Source organism: Amblyomma mixtum, chromosome 5 (genome assembly GCF_055824585.1).
Source record: "Amblyomma mixtum isolate Tamu chromosome 5, ASM5582458v1, whole genome shotgun sequence".
Taxonomy (NCBI): Eukaryota; Metazoa; Arthropoda; class Arachnida; order Ixodida; family Ixodidae; genus Amblyomma; species Amblyomma mixtum.
Window position 1 is genome coordinate 690,718 of NC_143016.1, and position 20,676 is coordinate 711,393.

Genomic DNA, 20,676 nt, shown 5'->3' on the forward strand with positions numbered 1-20,676 from the left:
GCTGACCGAGCAACCTCGCAACCCCTCCCCGGGACTGCTCTTTCTATGTGTGTAGTTCGTTATCGATCTCAGAGGCAGACACGCAAAATCACGCACATAAAAAGTACAGCCCAGTATAAAGCTACCCAAATCACGTCGCCATCATGAGCAAAACAGCGCTTGAGGCGAAGGACGAGCGAAAGAATGCTACAAATGCAAACCGACTAGCCTAAATGCCGATTCTACAGCGAATAACGCCGACCCTGAGTGTCGAGGAGGGTCATCGGCGCGGCGCCTCTCATACCCTCTCGACGATCCTGTCGACGTTGAAGCTGCTGAGCAGGAAGGCGAGGAAGACGTTGAGCAGCACGTAGTTGCCCACGAAGAAGACGACGCTGTAGAAGGCGACGCACTTTAGCCGCCCGTGGTCCTCGTGGAAGCAGCCGAGCAGCGGCTCGAACATCTCGCCGCAGAACAGGCGCACCATGAGCAGCACGCTGTGCAGGAAGTCGCGGCTGTGCCACCTGAGCAGAATCAACGCGTACTATCTTAGTCATGGTTAGCGGGAACGCGGGACCTCGCGTACTATCAGCGCATTCTAACGTCGCCGCGAGTAACCAGCCTAAATTCCCAGTGCGCGTTTAAAACAGCACGGGTCTCATGACCGCCAGAGAGTCCCCAAATGGATTTTCACATCAAGCGCATGAAGAATACAAAACCTTTACTGCGCACTCCGTCGTTCATGTTCGCGTATAGCAATGTTCCTTGTCACTCATTATTTTACGTAATTTGGCTTGTTGCCCAATCTTTTTTAATGAGCGCAATATTGTGAAGCCAGTTGTTAACCGGGTAACGATTACTGGTATTGTGTTTTAGGCTTTTCAATTCTGGAAAAGAGCACATGTGCCTGCCTATCTGCTTAGACATAACTGCAGCGCGAAAAAAAAAAAAACACAGAGGGAAGAACACACTTAAGACAAGGACAAACGCTGCAAGTGTCTTGAGTGTGTTCTTCCCTACGTATCTTTTTTTTCGAGCTGCAGTTATGCCTAAGCTAAGCAACCAACTTGCCCAAAAGTTCGTTTTACTAAAACTTCCTATATGCACTGCTCAGATTTCAAGTAGCATGTTTCCCCTTCGCGCCATCCGTAGCCTCGCCTTTAGATATTATTTTTCATTAACGTAAGAGCGCTGTATATGGTTGCTTTGTTTGCTTTTAGGTCAAATATTCTTGGCCGCGGTCACCGACTGGCTGTTCTGTGCAACAGCGGGCGCCTAGATGAGGGTGCGCTCGCTCCTCACCGTGACTCCGGTTCGCGTTCCGAAGCATCGAAGATGTCTTCGGCGGCCACGGCGAACACTACGACCACGAGCGTGATGACGAGCAGCAGGTTGAGCAGTGGCTTTAGCAGCGACAGCATCATGTTGAGCATGTAGAAGAGCGTGTCCCAGGTGCGGGCCACGTACACAAGACGGAACTGCGCGGGCAAACGCGTGTGAAGTGTTGTAACCCACCTCCCGACATCTCCAGCGATAGCATCAGCTCCAGCGCGCAGCTAAGATTCACGGCCCTATCTGGTTCATCTAAGCTGGTGAAAGAGGCCGCCAACTCGCTACGGTAACAGCGATGAAAATCAGTGGAAGAGTCATTGTGGTGTTGCCTTGTGGTTTTTTCTTGTTGGCAGACTCAACGACCTTTGAGCGCAGGGCTTCTCTACTACTATTTTAATGCTCCCCTGATATCAGGCACAGCTGAATACTTGCGCCAAAAGGGTTATGCTGTGAAAAAAAAAAAGTACGTTTGACGCGTCAGCGGGCCGACATTTGTGATCTATTTCAGCCACCGTTCAGATAGACATTGTGACAACCATGTCAGTTCGTCGTCGATCCTTGTTTTTTGCCCGCGCTTGTGATTTCAATACTTTAACAAGCTCAGCAACTCATCAATGAGCGCCTCCGATTCAGTTGACGCACAAAAAAGCTAGAGAATATGCATATATGGAAACCGTCAATCGTCAATCGCACCGCCCTGCCCCACGGATCACTCACAGCGCTCTCCCGGCTACAAATAGTCTCGCCTCTTCTCCCGCGGATGTGGAGAAATAGTAAATCCGGGATATCCATAACCACAACGCATTTGCTTCACAGTCGGGCAAATAGTGTACAAGAAAACCACGGGCAACTCGTTTCACTTTACTTGTTCACCTGCTCGTAACTAGAAATAGCCACGCTAGGCAAGTATCTAGGTAGGTTCCAGTGCACTGTCTGCTGTTCGTCCAAGCCGGAGCCCCAACGAGTGGCAACGCACCAGCCTGAGGAAGCGCATGCGGACGCCCACTTCGTAGCGGAGCAACACCAGCACGTCCGAGGTGATGCTGCACACCACAGCGCCCAGGTCGAGCACCGAGAACTTCTTGTGGAAGAAGGACCAGCCCCGCGCCGTCAGCTTGATGGTCATGTCGATGGAGAAGGCCACGCTTGCCGCCTGCCCAGATCAAAGAGCCCCCTCAGAGCCACACCATTTTTCGATAGCTAGTTGGTTCACCCTGAATCGCTAAACGCAAAACAACCGAGAGCCACACAAAACGAGGAAAATGGGGTAGCCGCTGACAAGGTATGACACTGCCAGTGAGTGCCTGTATCAAAATAATTAGCCGAGTTCACATCACTTCGCGACTCTCGGTCGCAATAGCACAAGCCACCCTCCCAGTCACAAGCAGATCCCTCGACTTATCCTGACTAATGGCTTCATGGCTAGAAATGTCGAATGTGAAAACCTTACACGAGATACTACCGAGCAAGCTACGCTACTGCCCCTGACGCAAAGTTCAAGCGCTGTCGAGACGCAGTCACAGACCATGTTCCCCCAGGTGAGGACGCTCTTAAGCTCGGCGTTTGCGTAGCTGCCGTCCACGGCCAGGAAGACGGTGCTGAGGATGATCAAAGCGTGAATAGTCAGGTCCAGGATCGGGTTCTGCTCCATCTCCAAGCACACGAGCCGCATGGTCGCCCAGTCGGCTGCACAACAGACGGGCGAGGTCATTAACGCAGTTCGCGGCCTGCCTAAAACTGCTATCGCTTCAAAGTTCAGCTCCCTAAAAATGCACGCCGAGGCAAGCCGTGAGACTGCACTCTGCACTCGAGACTTCGGCTGGCTTGAACGGAAAGAACCTGCGCAACCGTTCTACAAAATATACCGGGTGTGTCAAATTATTAAATAGAGATTTTTCTTTTTAAAGCCGTGAGGGATACGTCACTGCGGTTTTTTCAGGTGGGGTCTGCGACGTGGTGGATATTATTTACCTGCTAAAAGTCTATTTTAATTAATTCCTTAAATTTAGCTAATCAACCTTCTTTATTCTTGATTTTAGGGGGCAACGTTCTACTGCCAAACTGAACGCTGTCAACATCAACGGTGAGCACAGTTTTTAAAGATTCGTAATCGGCAATGTGATTCGAAATATCGAACGCCAAAAACATGAATTTGAAAGCTCGTTATGTGGGCTCTCCCGTGTTCCACACTTATTAAATAGCGCCGCTCTAATTTCTAATGCAGCAAATGCAGACGCCGTTTGTGTATTTCATTACGTAGAGGCAGTTGAAGTGATTTCCGCGGCAATACTACGCGCAGCGACACCATCGCCCAATATAGCGACGACTTGCCCACCTGGTTATGAGCAAAATGTCCACCGTGGCAGGCGGAAGTTAAATTAATGGCTGGTCGCGTGAGCTTGCTCGGGAAGAGCAACCTGGGTCTCACAAGCCCCACCATCGTCTCCATAAGCTTGCCCGCACATGAGGTCAGTGATATGGGCCTCAGGTTGTCCGTATTCACGGCCTTACCTGTTTTAGGGATAAACGTCACAAGTGACGTTTTCCACTCGGGAGGGAGTGGACGCCCGTCCCAGATCTGGTTGATGTATTCTAATAAATGGAGGTAGGCTGAGTCCGGTAGGTTCGCCAACAGGTTCACTGTTATGTGATCCCGTCCCGGAGCCGTACCCCGGCGCATTTTTGCTAAGGCCGCCTTAAGGTCGTGCAACTCAAAAGGGGCATCAAGTGTTTCATTAGGCCTGCCAGAGTACATGTACTCAGGCCCAGGCGGGTCCTCCGTACGACAAAGATATCTGTCGCACAGAGTGTCCGCAAGTTGCGCCGTCGTACCTTGATACCCTTGCAGAGCCCGCCGGAGCTGCTTTTGCGTCTCCCCTCTCGTTTGAGAGGGTTCGATTAGACTGCGAAAGAGACGCCACGTCCCCTTCGAGCTCATCTGATGAGCTGCGGCGTCGCAGCGTGCTATCCAATTTGAATCTGAGAGTTCGGCAGCATACCTCATGTGCGGGCAAGCTTATGGAGACGATGGTTCGGGATCGCCTCTCTCCATACCTGGAGAGTAAGGGCTTCTTTGCAGTTACCATGTTCGGGTTTCGCCCCCACATGTCTGCACAGGATGTCCTTCTCCAGCTGCACAGGGATGTAATACGACCCACAACTATGCAACACAATGACAAAGCCATCCTCGCCCTTGATCTGAAAGGAGCTTTCGACAATGTTAAACACGGAAGCATCCTGGCCAACTTGAGTTCTACCGATTGTGGGGCTAGGGCCTACGCGTATGTAAGAGATTTCTTGACTAATCGCCAGGCCTTTCTTCGGATTGAGGGCGAGGAATACGGCCCTTACATGATGGGAACACGGGGTATCCCTCAGGGAGCGGTGTTATCACCGCTCCTGTTCAACATAGCTATGATGCACCTCCCAAGCCAACTGGCCCGGGTGGAAGGCACTCAACACGCGTTGTATGCAGATGACATTACAATTTGGACCACTGAGGGGAGCCTTGGGGACATGGAGGCCCGCCTTCAGCAGGCCGCTTCCATAGTCGATGCGTATGCCATTGACTGTGGGCTCCAATGTGCTCCAGCGAAATCAGAGCTTTTGCATGTCAGAGCGAACCCAAAGGATAGGACAGCAATTCACATCTCTCTGTCAGGAGGTCCTATTAGAGAGGTGGAGGAGCTCCGTATTCTGGGCCTTTTCATTCACCACAGACTCAGACCGGACTCCACCATTCTGAAACTCAAGAGAGTAGGCGAACAGGTAGGGCGCATGATCCGCCGCGTTTCCAACAAGCGGGGCGGTCTGCGGGGCAGGGACGCGCTTCGGCTCGTCTATGCCTTCGTGACTAGCCGTATCCTCTACGCCGTGCCATATCGTGAACCAATACACGCGGCTCATGCAGACGGCCCCTGGGCGCCGCCTGCTAAACCGCTTACACATCCAACACGACTGCACTCCAGAGGAGGCGGAGCGTATCCCAGTACTGTGGCGCCATATGCTCTGGGTCTCCCCGCTCCCCCGTAACATGGACACCGACATGCACGTAAACAGGCGACAAGCGCGGGCTCGGGCTCTTGAGAGACAACACGGCTCCCGACCCGGTGTATATTATGTAGACGTAGCAGGCCCATCGCCCACGGGATTTTACACGGCCGCTGTCGTTCACCAGGAAATGCACGTTGATGGACTCTCTTTTCGAGCCCCGAATTCAATGCGAGCCGAGGAAGTAGCGATAGCGCTTGCTGCCGCCCATGCCAATTCGAGAATCATCATTACGGACTCCCGAAAAGCATGTGATCATTACTTGGCAGGGGAGATCTCCCCCTTAGCTGCTTGCATTCTAAGACGGACTGCCACTGATCCAACACCCAAAAGAATCATTTGGGCTCCTGGCCACCAGGGCTTACGAGGTAATGAGGCCGCTGACGCGGCCGCCCGAGCGCTTACTCACCGGGCTCCTCATCCCAGCTCTTCTGGCTCGGAGACTAACCAGCCGCTGCTGCGATTCAAGGAAATTATAACGCATTATAGCGACATCCACCGCCTTTTCCCGGCCCCTGCAAAGGGGCTGAGTAAGACGGAGGAGCGAACTTTAAGGCGCCTGCAGACAGGTACTCTACTCTGTCCTGCAATCTTAAAGCATTACGATCCTAACACGGATGGGCGATGCCCACACTGTGGGGAGACCTGTGATATCTTCCACATGGTGTGGGCATGTACTCAAAATCCCCACCTCCCCCCTTCCCCTACCCCTTCCAGAGAGGCATGGGAGACTGCCCTTCTCAACTGCTCCTCGCTTGAGTCCCAAAGGGCTCTGGTGAAACGGGCTAGAGACGGGGCATTGTCATGCGGTGTCCCGGACTAGGGACGCCGACCATGTAGCGTGGCCACTCGGTGGCTCCCAAACTCTATTTCAGTAATTAAAAGTTTTCACCACCACCAACACCACAAGCCCCACCGGTGGCTGTGTTTGAAACAGACACTTGCCAGGGCAGTGGCGCAAAACTTAAACCGCTGCACCAATGCGCCAGGAGTGGTATGAGGATGCCCGCGGTCTATGAACGAAGAGTAGAGTGTGACCAATTCAACATATTTGAGCATTAACCCATTTACACTACCGCGTCATATACTTAAGCGGATATTTACCTCCGTTTTTTTTTTACAGCGCTAACACTAAAACCCCTAATCTCAGATTTCGCTAGTGTTTGTATGTCCGAAGCCTGTCTCCATCACCTTTAAGTAGCGCTGCAAGAGCAACCTTGGCCTCCCCTACCCCACCGGTGGCAGCACCTGCCATCCCAGGGCAGTGGTGCATCGCTTAATTGTTGCACCACTGCTCCAGGAGTGGTATGAGGACTACCAACGATCTATTAATGTAAAGTAAAGAATGACCAATTCTGCCTTTTGGGGCATGAACCCATCAACGCTATAGCTTCATCGCGGAGCTTAAGTTTGATTTCGCCGATCTTAGTCCGAAGCCTGCTTGACCTTGAAAAGCGAGCATAGAACCGAAACCGAAGTGAAAACCGAAGTGCCAGCGCACCTAATTCGCATTTGGCCTAACCATGCTAACTCCTCAGCCATTTTTTTTTTTTGCTTTTATTCAGTTGTTTTCTAGCATTCGGATCACATCGTCCTTGTGCACGTTAACGAAACAATAATAAACTGATATATTAACGTAAACAATTATTTACTGCAAGATTATTGCAAATAATGTTTCACTGTACCTCGGGGGCGGAATTCCGGTCGGGCGACTGGCTGCTGCTGGAGCTGCTGCTGGTGCTGTCTCTGCAGGACGACTTCGGCGGCCTCCTGCGAGGAGGCATCGGGTACTGAGCCGAGGAAGCGTTGGCCAAAAGAGGGAAGCCGCCATACCGTCACTCCCGCCGGCGTATCCCGCCTCTTGACGATCGCGTAGTCGTCGTGCAACGTGGGCCGCGATGCCCGACTGGGAGCCCGCGTGGCGGCCCGCAGCAGCGGTGGAGCGTTAGCCGCGTTGTCCGCGTCGGCCACCATATCGGCGAAGGCGCCGAAACCCAGCTCGCGCGTCAGGGCCTCTCCTTCGCCGCGCCGCAGCCTCTGCTGGAAGCGCAATTGCCTCACCTGCACCAGGACACGCGCCGTGCATGCGTATCATGATTATAGAGCACCTGCTTGGTTCCTTCGTAGCGTACATGGTTGCCATAGACAGCACGGGGGGACGGTACGACGACTGGAGTTGTTTCTGCCAGAAGACATCCAGTTCATTTCCTGGTCACCTTTTTTATTATTCTGAAAATGATTTAATTTTTATATCGTAAGGGAAAATTGTTCTCTGCCCGAGGTCCTCCCCCCCCCCCCCTCCCCCTTTTTTTTTTGTAGCCCTAAAAGCCGATCACTGTAAATTACTTTGTAGGGCTACCGTCATTAATTCCGGCCTCACAAGAGGCCAGTGCGGCCAAAATGGACGAGATAGGAAATGCTTCTCACTGCAGTTGAGGGGTCTGCAATCAAGTTAGCGGGACTAAGACTGAGCAAAGGTGTCAGCGTGCGCTTTCTAACATGTCGCAAAATCAAGAGAAGAAACGCACCTAGTTTATGTCCCTAGACGGGTCAACGACGCAATAGCATGTATTTTCGGTGTTCGATATGCGGTACAGTAACGCAGGAGACAGAGGAAAAAATTAAAAACGAGATTATTGAAGCGTAGCGAGTGCGCACAATAGCGAACCTTGTGTGCGTTGGGTATTTGGGCCAGGCTGACCAGTGACTGGACGTACAGATGGTCAACGTTGACCTCGAAGTCACACATCTCCTGGAACAGTGTCAGGTCCGTCACAGACCCCTGTTCCATCTGCGAAAGCATGAGTCGCGGGAGTCGCGTCAGCCAGAGCCATTATTGTCACCAGTACTGTCATCCATGGCGCGAGGGATTCCAAAGCCAATAGAGTGCAGAAAAAGCAAATGGCGAGGTATGCCATTGCAAGGCGTCCGACAGTTATGTAAAAGAAATTTCTGCATACACACGCGGAAACATTGCTGCATTCGAAAATGGACTTAGAGTCGATTTTAGAGGACGCAGACGTAAGAAGTCCTGTTCTACGAGTGTTCCGGACGTGAGAACAACCCCCCCCCCCCCCCCCCCCCCCCCCCCCAAACCATGTGCCCTCTGCAACATACAGTGAGGTCAATGAAGTGTTTAGTGGCTTCAAAGTGGCGATTCTACATCATGCTATGTTAAAAATGAAGTGCTGTCAGAAAATAGGCGGAAGAAAACACAAGACACAAAGAACACCATTATCCTGCCTGGTAAAGTGAGAACTGATGTTATCACACCTATCTTTTTGCTCTCGAAATAAAACACGCATACACAATCCTCAACAATTGATATGACATCATACGAAGAGAAGCCAAATGGCGGTTCAGCTGCTCAATGCCGTTAATTGCTTGAAAGAGCTCGAACGACTCGTGGACCAACCAGCCTCCATACTGTTTCGTGAATTCCTTAGTTTTTCGGCGATGCTTTCTTTTTTTTTTTTTTCACAAGAACTATATTACAAGCCTGAATCTCCCAAACTCGACCCGAGAAAGCGTGCAATGGCGTCAGAGAGGAAACGTGCCTGCAGCTTCCGCGCGCGCTTGAGGTTGTTCTCGCTGACGTAGGTATGCACGGTTACGGCCAGCATGAGGTTGATGAGGTACGCCGAGCCGAACATCACGGTGCACAGGAACAGCGGGAAACAAGTGGGACCCACCGCTTGGAGAAGCTGCAAACCGCAGAAGATGCGTAGAGTTGCTCCTATATTCTCTTTCCACGTGCATGAATCTCAAGCAGCGCTAAAAGGGCGTATGCGTAACGGGTGGCGGACGCTTTTCGCTCGTCAAGCAAAAGCGTTAAATATGACTGCCGCCTTATTTACATGTGCGGTTAAGAGCCAGTGCTATGCCGGTCCTCCCGCAAAGCTCCCGTCCACGCTTGTTTTGTCCTGTAAAGCGTGTTTTGCCCCATAGTGACAAGGTGTGCAAAAACAACACTGCTACAGGATGTTCGCCTCGCAACGGAATTGAAAAAAAAAATGAAAAAATGGCTTTGAGGAAAGGCGCAGTAAATCACTCAATTCTCGCTAGACACCTCAACCGCGCTGTGGGGGAGGGGAGGAAGGATGGAGTGAAAGAGGAAAGAAAGAGAGGGATAACGTGCACTGCCATCGCACAGCGCACGGACTCCTTTTGCGTTTCGCCTCCATCGAAATGCGGCCGCCGCGGCCGGGTTCAAACCCAGGTACTACGGCTCAGTAGCCGAGTGCTCTAGCAATTGAGCCAGCGCGGCGGATGTGCAACGGAATAGGGAGGAGAAGGAGGAGACATTAAGAAAAGGAAGATGAGTAGAAGGAGGTTATGAGAAAAGGACAGGCGCGGTAACTGTCTCACTGTGGGCGGACATCTCAACCACGTCGTGAGGGGAAGGATGTATGTCAAGTAGGCAGCTACAGGGTCTGTCAAAAGTTCCCCTACCACAGGGTCTGCGTTCAAGCCTTGTAATGGGGTTTTTCAAAAAAATCCTAAGCTCAAATCTTCTGGAGGTGAGCAGTAGTCTCACTCCAACTCTTGATTACCTCGGTATGGTGGCGGGAGACATTTATGTATGGATACACTTAAAGAGGTTATGCATGAGCTGTAGGCGTAGCAAGTACTCCAAAATGCTGTTCAAAAGTAGTCCCAGTGGCCTGGAGCCGTTTGACCAAGCATTGCCAAGCGCACGGGTAGAATGAAGACATATAGACGTACCATGTTGTAGGCAACCTGCCAGGTGTCCAGGCTGAATATGTTGAAGGTTGTGAGCAGCGCGTCCATCACGTTGTCGTAGGAGGGAAAGACGCGTCTCGCCTCCACCGCGTCCACGGTCACACACGAGAATCCCGGCTCGCAAGCGCTGCGTAGACGAAGTTCACACGTAGTTCACGACGTGCGCTTTGGGACTTGCGTGATGCAGAGAGCTACCGTCGCATCAAAGCAATTGTTACCATTTTTTTGTCAATTTCCAAGGCGTAAATTCACATCACGACAGTGCAGTACAAGCTATGAGATCGAGACGATGGCTTCCATATCTCAGCTATCAGCTTCACCTTGGTAACTTCCATTACACTGCAAAGAACATGTGAGATACTTGAAGGGGAACTTCACTTAGGCGCAGGACTTTCATTTCATTCGTCAAACAATGACTGCTTTTAAACACAAAGTATTTGGTATGATAATACTGCATATCTGCTGATACTGTATATCTTCGCTAATACTGCATGCAGCTGGTGCTTAGAATGTTGCACACGCAACAAAAGCGTTAGAAATCGTCCTTGTGGTTTCTACGAGTGGCTGTCGTCCCTCCAAAAATATTTCAGGTTAAACGACAAAGACTTCCAAGACGTCGGTTACATTTCTTTTTTTAAGTGTGTAATGCGGAATTGTAGGGTGCTACACTGGTAAACATGATTAGCTCCAGCGTTGTCCTGAACCTTTTTTACAGCAGTAGCATTTTGTCACTGGAGCCCGAGTTTCGATTGTCAGAGGCATGTCTCTAATCGTGACGTCATTCGCACATATAATTCGTGAGAATGCTACGAGCCGCAAGCCACATCGACCAACAACCCATTTATTACGACAGCCTGCTCCATCTTTCATTTTTTTTTTTAATTAACGTCGCGTTGACGTCTATATTAAAAACAGTTCCGGTTGTTTGGGCGAAGCTAGGTTTTGTGTACTTCTTCAAACTCAGAACAATAAGATTTCTCGCAGAATTGAAAATTTTCTCCATTCAACTCAGCTAACAAAGTGAGAAGAAAAAAAGATTGTCGCTGTGGCTGGAAGGACAGGGCTTCCTCCCAAAGGCGTAGGAACGGGGCGACACACGCACTATGCGGCCAGGAGGTTTCCGCAGACGAAGCCCAGCCGCTCGCGGTCGTCGTCTCCCTCAGCGCCGGTGCGCATCCAGAGGCTGCGGTTCTGCGCCATGCGCCGGTACAGCCGCTCGTCCAGCACGCCCAGCCGCTCCTTGCTCACCACGCATCGCCGTCGCAGCACAGACATGAACATCTGTGCGCGGAGCACGATCGCATGCGCTTCTATAATGCGCAATGTCACAATGTGGGTAAGATATAAGAAACCCACTAGTATATTCAACAACTTACTCTAGCTTCCCCGAAACTCAGACTCTATACCTCTGGGACAGCTGGCTCACCTCACCAACTAAGTAACCCTTACAGCTCTTAGTGCCGCACTCGATAAGTAGCAGTGGGCGTACTGCTCGGAGCGCAGTACGCCTACTACTACTTATACTGAACGTACGGAATAAGGTTTGACCTATCTCCTTTACAAGTCCGGGGTTACTCGACGTTGATTAAAATTGCATCCGGTTTCCTTACAAGAGTCGTACCGATGCCAATGGAGTGCACAGAGACGATCAGTACGAAAGGGAGCACGCGGGTACTTCTGCATGTGGACCGGAGGAATGCTTGCGGTTGTTTTAAACACTGGAAGCAGGCCTTCTTTGCCCCTGCGACTGGGCGACAGTACCAGTGTCAAGAGCAACGCATCCTTATTTTAGAAACGAGAGCCCAGCTTTCTAAAGCACACGACACGCCAGCATGAAGAGGTGTGCCTCCGATTAGCCACAGATGCGCGACCGGTCCGCAGCAGTATAAGCGCGGGCACCTTTTCATATTATTCAACTTGTGCATACAACAGATTAGAAGGCTCGTGACGTGACGGCCGGCTGCGAAACCCCGCACAAGTTAAAGCAGTCAGCCTCTCCCCCCAACCTTGGCAATGTTCTCGGAGTTAGCGTTCCGGGACCGTAGTGCTAATGGTCCGTTCACATTAGCGGCCGGAGACTCCATTATGAGCAGGCAAAAAGCAGAAACGGAGTCAAGAGGGGGAGTGTGCTGCATTTAAGTGCTATGCTGTTATCTTCACTACTGTATTGGAGCGGCAGTAAGCACAGACTATGGTGGCCAGCAGCGATCTCCCCGCAAATCTAAACCGAGGCCGATAAATCATAGCTCTGAGCACGACTGCGAGGGCAAAGCTTTCAAGCTAGTTTTGCACGTTAGCAGAAGCGGCCGCGTATCCTATGTCTAACATTTTTTTATAAAAAATTTGAATACTAGAAAATTGTAAGATACTGTTAAGGAAATATCGAACGTAATGATCTACTCTTCCGATGTTGGTTTTGGTTTGGTTATATGGGGTTTAACGTCCCAAAGCAACTCAGGCTATGAGAGACGCCGTAGTGGAGGGCTCCGGAAATTTCGACCAACTGGGGTTCTTTAACGTGCACTGACATCGTACAGTACACGGGCCTCTAGAATTTCGCCTTCATAGAAATTCAACCGCCGCGGACGGGATCGAACCCGCTTCTCTCGGGTCAGATGTGGAGTAAAATTTAAAGTTTTTTCATCGCACACATTAATTAAGCCGCTAAGAGTTCTATAAATAAACAATGGAGTACGCTTTTGACGACAGCAACAATATTGATAGCAAAAAAATGTAAGGCTGCCGACGGGAGACCTGCGTATGTATTGATTGTTATAGTGAAGTCTTACAAATATAAAAAAGTTGCATTCACAAACTATTTCGTGTTCAAAAATGTTTTTGCCTAAAATTGTTAGGTATGCTCCTTCATTGCAGTTAAGAGCTGTCCCTTAGAAGTTCATAGCAATAAAAGAGAACGAAGAATAAACATTTAACTGCTGTTCAGGGTTTTCACGAAGAACAAATACAGACAGAAGTTTTAAGCAGAGTAGTGATTAGGGCAACAATGCCGGAAGATATCTGCATGTCTTCCCCCTTCGTTCGCGTCTGATAGCGCAGGAGCGCCTCACCTGTAGGCCGAAGGTGGCGAACACCGAGATGCAGAAGAAAAGCAGCACGATCAGCTCCAGCATGCGTATCGTCGCCTTGATGATAGTGTTCACGATGTCCCGCAAACCTGCAGCAACATACGCACAGCAATCAATTTATTCTTTAAGCTCATCTACTGCGCGAAAGATTGAAGGATGGCTGACAGTGCCACAAAAGACAACTGTTCTACAAGCTGCGTCTCCCTCTAACCTCCCAGCCCAACCTGCTGCGCACAAGACGACCGCAAAAAAAAGTTCTTTCCCCGTGCACTCCTGCCTCCCAGTCGATACCTTTCATGTTTCATAGACTAAATGTAAACCAGAAGTTGCACAGGCACCGCACCTGTTGAAGCGAGGTTGACTGGTGCTTATCATAGCTTTAGACCTTGCTCCACCTTTATTCCTTGTTATTTTCTTATCATGATGATGATTATTAATTTATGCCGCAAGGGCAGCTTTTACGAAAGAGCGCCGTAGCAAAAGAAAGTTTTCGTTTACACAAGAGGAGGTCAAAGATTTTTTTCAGACCCAGGCTAGCGAAAAACTTGTACCCATTGTGTCGCCGGTGGGTACCCAGCGGCAGTGGGGACCGAACCCCGTACATTCCGCATATGAGGCGGATGCTCAAATCTACTGGGCCACCACAGCAATTTCTCTCTTATCATGCTACCAAAGTTTTAGCCCCGCTTATAAATACCATTGAAGACGCCAATCCGGCTTTCCCGGGATTCACGCTGCCAAGTGTAACTGCACCAAACAACTGGATGGCCTTCATTGGCCCGTTAACATGCTACACTTGTGGTATCTACTCGTTGCCACAGGCTAGTCATTGGTTATATGCGGACACTTTCAACAGAATCTAGAAAGGAGCAGCATGCATGCTTTGCAGCACAATGTACAGCACGGTCCGCTGTTAAAGGGAACATGCAACCGCGTGGCCTCCGAGCTTCGCGAAGCGCTGGTGCCCAGAACTGGCGGGAATGGGAGGCACCAGTCGTACGCGCGGAAAAAGCAGCTGGGCCTGCTTACCACGCATGTGGATTGTGCCGTCGATTCTCGCTTACCCTCGCGGCAACGCTTCGGAAAGCGCGGCGACCGCGCGATCGCATATTCCCTTTAACAATGGGCTGTACTGTACAGCGCACAAATACGCTCCTCTGCTGTCATTCCTATTGGCAGCGTATGAAAACAGGCAGAGGCCGTCACCTGGGAGGATGGTGAGCACCTTGAAGAGGCGGAAGGGTCGGAACGAGTTGAGCAGCTGCAGCTGGGCCCCCAGACCGACGGCAGCGCCGAATAACTCGATCGCCCTGCGACACCATTGGCGTCGCGTTTGCTCCGTTGCACGTGCACTCCCCGCCAGCCAAAGAGGAACGTCGGCAGGAGGACACAGAGTACTTACGCATCATGGCCGGTACAGAACATGACTGCCCATTTCCCGAACTGTCTACTAATATCGGCGCTTATCTCAGGGATAAGCCTTTTTAAATTCCTGTAAACTAGTCTAGCATCGTAAATTTTTACCCAAACGCAAAAATGCGAAACAAGTTGAGAAAAGGGCCGTGTGGAACGGGTCAGGTGGGGGATCGAGCTGCTCTAGCACTACACCAAAGCGGCGGCGGAGTCATAAGTGTTTCTTCATTGGCTTCGACCCCATTATAGGTTACTGGCTCAGGCTTACTTCCACCTTTTCTTTTTGCACTTTATTTATCTCTTTAGGACCATCTATACTGTGGTTCATAAAGATTTTACATGTAGTCGTGCAATGCCTGTCTCTGCCACTAGTGGCGCTGGAGTCGCGAGCTGAGCGGCCAGCATTTGAAATAGATGGATGGGAACGCATCAGCTGCTGTTCCCCGTGGAGAACAAGAGAAGGAGAGGGCTCACCCCGCGCAGGTAACGGCGAAGTCGAGGCAGTTCCAGAGGTCACCCAGGTAGCTGTACTTGTGCATGACGAAGCCCCGAGCCGTTGCGCGCACCACTATGTCGAGCGTAAAGAGCGCCAGGAACAGCAGGCTGCGTGCAGAAGCATATCCAGTGTATTCAGTTTTTGACCGTCCGATATACAGGGTGTCTGATGCAATATAATTTAGATGCTTGAATGAACTGGCACATCATGAACGGAAACTCCGAGGTTTCCGGAGCATCATTTTTTTCTTTAGAACACAGAGTAACGCAGTTTTTAATAGCCGGAGAGAGACAACCCAAATGGAAATTCGGCTGCGTACCGCAGGCGCTGCTTCGTCAATGTTTGTGACGCAGCAGTAGTGTCGCAATGTCGGCGAAATCTCGTACCCGCGTTGTATGGCTAAAATTACTTGCTTACCAACTGTTCTCTGTGCTGCTGAACACTTCGGCAATAAGCGTGCACGACTTCCTCGTCTTATAATTGCTTCACAGCGCCACTATTCCTTTTTTCTTTTCTTGTCTGCGGCAAAATTTTGCGCCAGCTAGTTCGCCGGAGCATGCATGCATTAAGCTTCAGGTGCACCCAAACAGTTTTTTCTTGATCGAGAAAACTGAGAGCGCACTTTGAGAAAAAAAACGAAGGTGTGTGAAGGTCTAGAGGCTAGAAAAGCAAATACTCACTCGAGCAGCCAGTTTCTGTACTTGAGAGCCAGCATGAGCGTGTTTAAGAGCACCAGCACCAGCACAATCACGTCCAGCTTCCTGGACGCACCAATGGCGTCAAGGAGCAAAACGAAGGCTTTATTAGTGTACCCACCTTCTCCGAAGTGAGCGATTGATGAAAACTACCCGCTGCGTCTTGAGAAAGACACGGTATAGAATACGGATGAGATGCCAAGGCATGAAAGGTAAAATGAGCCATGATTAGGCTCTAGCGGTGATAACACAAAACACTTTTTGCTTTTTAAACACTTAGCGTAACCCCCAGAAAATAGGTGTGCGTTGCGTTCGAGCCAGCTTTGATAAGGATACTCATTCTGTTCGCGAGCCATGCTGCTCCTTTCGCGTATGTAACCGTCGCGGTGGCTCGGTGGTTATTGCGCGTGGGTTCGATCCGGGCCACGGCGGTAGCATTTCGATGGAGGTGAAATGCTAGAGGATTGTGTACTGTGCGATGTTAGTGCTCGTTAAAGAACCTCAGGTGGTCGAAATTATCTGGATCCCTACATCACGGCGTCGCTTTGGGACGTTAAACCCACATAAACCAAACCGAAACCGAACATTTCATGTATGCTCTTCCTGTTATAAGTTCGATTGTTTCAGCGCAACGTATTACGAATGTCTTTTCCTGCCTTACCCAGCGATCTATGAGTGTAAAAATCCAGTTCAAATAAAGAATCAAGCTACACTAAGCAAAACCACTTGTCTAGCGAACCTATGTAGCATATGGCCTAAGCAAGCTAAATCGTCTGTCATTTTTTTTTATATTATTGAGTCACCAAAATGTATTGGTTACTCGTCGTTTCGCTGCACACTGAGCATTCAGATACTTCGACCACGCTAAAGGAAGAAAAACTGGGGGAAAATTACACTAAAACTAACGGTGCCAGCACTACGGTAGTCCAGCTTTCATTCAAAATTCACCAGTGCGCCCACAGACAGAGAAAATCGTTTTGTGTTGTTACGGTCGTCGTCTTTGTGCCGGCGGTCAAGGATACTGGCTGGTGACGAGTCTCACACAGAACTTGCGGACTGGGTGTAGGGGACCGAGACAGCCGAATGATTTATCCGCGCTGAAACGGTGCACTTGGTAGCCGCCCAACTTCTTGCCGATGGCACAGAACGTCTGCGTTAGCCACAAGTCGTCGTCATCAGCAGAAGAGGTAACGCCCACTACAGCGCCAGGGTCTCGCGATCGTTTCGTTTCGTTTTATTACCTCAAATTGCCATTTCAGGCTATTACCTTGAGATACAAGTAGGCAATATTTTGGTTCTTTGCTTGTTTGTTTGTCTGTTTGTTTTTTACCTGCATCACCTTAGACAGTAACGCGGGCGGGTCACTTTCACATAGACAATACAAGAAATCCTCGACTTAACGCCTTGCAAAAGGTTGCAGAATTCTGAATTTTTGTCCCCAACAGGCTCACTTTGAGGATTTCACCTGCCTAGCTGTAAACTACATAGTACTAAAAGTAACTTCAAACCACAAAAGTTTTGATGTTTCCTAGCAAAAATCTATGAAATAGTGCTCATAGCTTAAGAAACGCACTTGCGGCTGTAAATTGCATGTGAGGTGGTTCCAGAAAAAAAAAATTGATGGCGCAAATAAACACTAATTTTTGAAGTTCCAACTTACGTACTTATCTAGAGTACTCCATATCTCGAGTACCCCTGCGTTGCTCTCGTATTGCTCCTCACAGCACGGGGCACTTCGCAATGAACAGTTAGTCCGGGAGGAAATTAAATCTGGTTGATGTCTCTTAGCAGTTATCTCTTAAAGGAGTACAGTGGTAGCTCTTTTAAACTGCTGTTGAAACGCAATATTAATCCCTCCTACACTCTTTATCCGTTCTTGGCTAAGAGTGTGCGCGACGTCGAAGTCAGTGCCGATCAGGCCCGGGCTGCGGTTCTCTCTGGCACTGCCAAACCAGAGTTCCGAAGTGGGTCCATGAGCTGTCAGCCTTAAGTGCTACTTGCTTGAGCTAACTTGAAAAAACCACCAAAACGGGGGCAAGCACTCCAGCCGACTAGCCACACGCTGCGCGCCGCGGGGGGATGGCGCGCGACAGTTACTGTGTATGCCAATATATGCTCGCCTGCTGCGGCAGCTTCTCGTCGACCTCCTGGAGCGGGATGCCGCACAGCGAGTCGCTGAACACGGGCGGCTGCATCGGGCACAGCTCGTCGTCGTCCATGGTAGAGGCTGCCCCCGCCTCCGCTTCGGGGCGCTGCACTCTGCGAGAAAGTCTCGTCCTCAATGCTTTCCTCGCCTTGTAATCTGTACACAATGTACACCCACGCACAAACTCGCACTTACTGCTCAAGGAAAGGAGGGGGGGGGGGGGGGGGGGGGGGAAGGCCAATAGAGCATTGCACTTACTCATTAATTAGACTCTTCATGCAGCGCACTGGCTCCCGGAGAGATAGCATTCAAACATTACGTCCACCCCTCGAAATGACAAGTGCAAAGCACTGGCTAAGCTATCGCTAAACCTTTCTAGTTCCATGCCCTCTTGATTTCCGCGCAATATCACAGTACAGGGTCACCTATGCGGTTGTCACCCTTGTGTGTCATCGAGTTAAAGGTTCTCTTATGATTTAGTACGCGTACTCGCTTTCAAAGCTGAAGTTAGGGGTCTCTGTAGATACACTCATTCCATTTAACTGGTGAGTAAGCACACTTCCTTCCCGCTTCTAAAAAAGGAGGCACGTTTTCAACGTAACCGTTTCCACTACGCACGATATAATGCAAGTGTGACGTCAGTTCTACGTCACAGGATTAGCGCACGAAGAAGCGATGCCGAGGGCTTCGATTTTTACGCTTATGCGGAATTTCGCAAAAAACGGACTCGGCGCGTCACCATGCTGCTCGCTGGACGGTTTTGTGCACGTATACGGTAGGCACTCTGCGTAGTACAGCAAGGGAGAAAACGGTAGCGAGTGTGTTCCGCACATCTTCTCAATAGTGAGAAGTGCACACGTTTTGACTCACCTGTGTAAACGATGCCAGGGCCTGTGAACAAACTAAATATTTGGAGCACGGCAGATTGTGGTGCGACTGGCATGCATCGTTTATTCCGCATCATGCAGAAAAGACTAAGACAGAGTGAATATTAAACTGCCACCTCTCGCATGATGAGAAAGAGGCGCGAAGTTATTCAATGGCTGCTAGAAAAATGAACCTTCCAATAGCCTTATAGTTCGCTATTCCGGATTGGTTCACTAGTCACGGGATGACAGAGGTACACAGATCGCACGCCTGCACCTTAGCGGCGTACGTATCTCACCAGGACAAGACAAGTGTCGTACCGACAGCTGGATTGGCCTCTGAGGGCTAGCTGGCATGCAAAAGGAACTCACTCAGCCCAGAGATCACATATTGAGCGAATGCAATAAATAGAAGAATTGGTGACCTGTATATGTGCGCGGTTTTTCGCCAGCAGTTGACTCCGGCGGTCGTCATATGCCGGTCGGCATTGCGAGCGTGTTCCCCTTCGAGCCATAATCGCCCTCCTAATTACTTAGAGAAACTTCGCTGGAAAATTGAACGGCAGGAGTGAAATAACAGGTCAGTAGCACTACTGGCAGACACACGCGGATCGGACAGAGCAAGAATTACTCTACACCCTAAAATAATCAAGCCCGCCATCTAAAGCCGCGTATGCGGCCCTGTAGCTGTGGGAGGTGAAGCTGACTAGCGCACACCTGGACGCCCAGGCAGCGCTCCTTCTTATCGCCAGAAGGTCGGCAGATGCCTCCGGAGCCTTGGACTAGCGCCCACCCACAAGCGCTCCAGCTACCATCCTCGTCAATCAACGTTTAATCAACCAATTAATCAATCAGAGGGACAGCAGTGGTTCGTCGGCAGTTGACGTTTCCCTTACGCCAGATTTGACAAATCACGAACGCCATGGCCGTCTGCCATTCATTGAGCACCAATGCCTGAAGACAGCTCAGCACTTACCAAGAAATAGAGGGGCCTGATGCGGCAGATTGGTTCGGTTTAGATTCCCCTCTGTACGCGCTCCAACCTAGAGCGATGCTAGCTTCTTCTTCTTTGTCTACTTCTTCCACAACCAGGTTACCAGCAGACGCACATGATAGACTCCAGTCGAGCTTTAATCAATACACTTCAACAAAAAACCTAGAGAAAAAGCCAGAAAAAATGAGACACTGCGAATGATGATGCGTAAGAGAACGGTCAGTGCAAAACCATGCCCCGCTTCCTCGGTTTTCTGCCAACAAAAACGGTGCGTGCCTGTAACTGCTTCTTTTCAATGAAATCAATGCGTCAACCGTAATAAAAACGATAGTGACTGGTCATTAGGAAATTAAAAGCGCAATAACTGTCACTTCTTGGTGGACACCTCAACCGCATTGTGAGGAAAGGGATGAAGAAGAAAGAGAGAAAGGGGAGCCGTATTGGAGGGCTCCGGACTAATTTGAGCCTTGGCCTCCCTAAATTTGTAGCTAACAACGTGCTTTACCTTGAAGCACGAATTCCACCTTTAGTATCTAGATTTAAGTTTCTCACTGTTCAGACGTACCTCACGAATATGACTCAAGTTTCCACCGTTCCTCGTCTGTGTTTTGTTGCCAGCCACCTTCTTTTTTGGAATCCACTGGCCTCGATTTCATACACCGCAGGTAGCACTGGTACAAAATTTACTTCACTCGTTAAATGTACTCCTTTCTGACATACTTCCGACACAAACAGTGGGCCTTCCGTGAAAATTGTCTATGATGACATTACCATACCATAGCGTTTACCATCAAGCATTTTAAATGGATTATTAGAAGACCATTTACAAAGCCTACCTGTTACCATCATGATTGCGACTGATGCCTCCCAATGTGA

General features: G+C 50.0%; 1 protein-coding gene across 1 annotated transcript; it reads right to left on the reverse strand.

The window, feature by feature from the left end:
- Positions 1 to 11,205: 11,205 nt before the first annotated feature.
- Positions 11,206 to 18,013, reverse strand: LOC149341074 (sodium channel protein 1 brain-like). Its single transcript, XM_089542833.1, has 6 exons — positions 17,892 to 18,013; positions 15,780 to 15,860; positions 15,078 to 15,206; positions 14,397 to 14,500; positions 13,173 to 13,279; positions 11,206 to 11,385 (listed from the first exon to the last, which is right to left on the reverse strand). Exons 1-6 carry the CDS (start codon positions 18,011 to 18,013, stop codon positions 11,206 to 11,208), a joined length of 723 nt encoding a protein of 240 aa, XP_089398959.1.
- Positions 18,014 to 20,676: the final 2,663 nt, after the last annotated feature.

Excerpts from the sequence above, each read along its gene's own strand:
- LOC149341074 (XM_089542833.1), bottom strand. The coding sequence starts at position 18,013 with ATGGACGACGACGAGCTGTGCCCGATGCAGCCGCCCGTGTTCAGCGAC. Across the intron at positions 14,501-15,077 it reads TTCGCCGTTACCTGCGCGGG|GGCGATCGAGTTATTCGGCG; the intron begins GTGAGCCCTCTC and ends ATGGTGTCGCAG. Across the intron at positions 13,280-14,396 it reads GGTGCTCACCATCCTCCCAG|GTTTGCGGGACATCGTGAAC; the intron begins GTGACGGCCTCT and ends ATGTTGCTGCAG.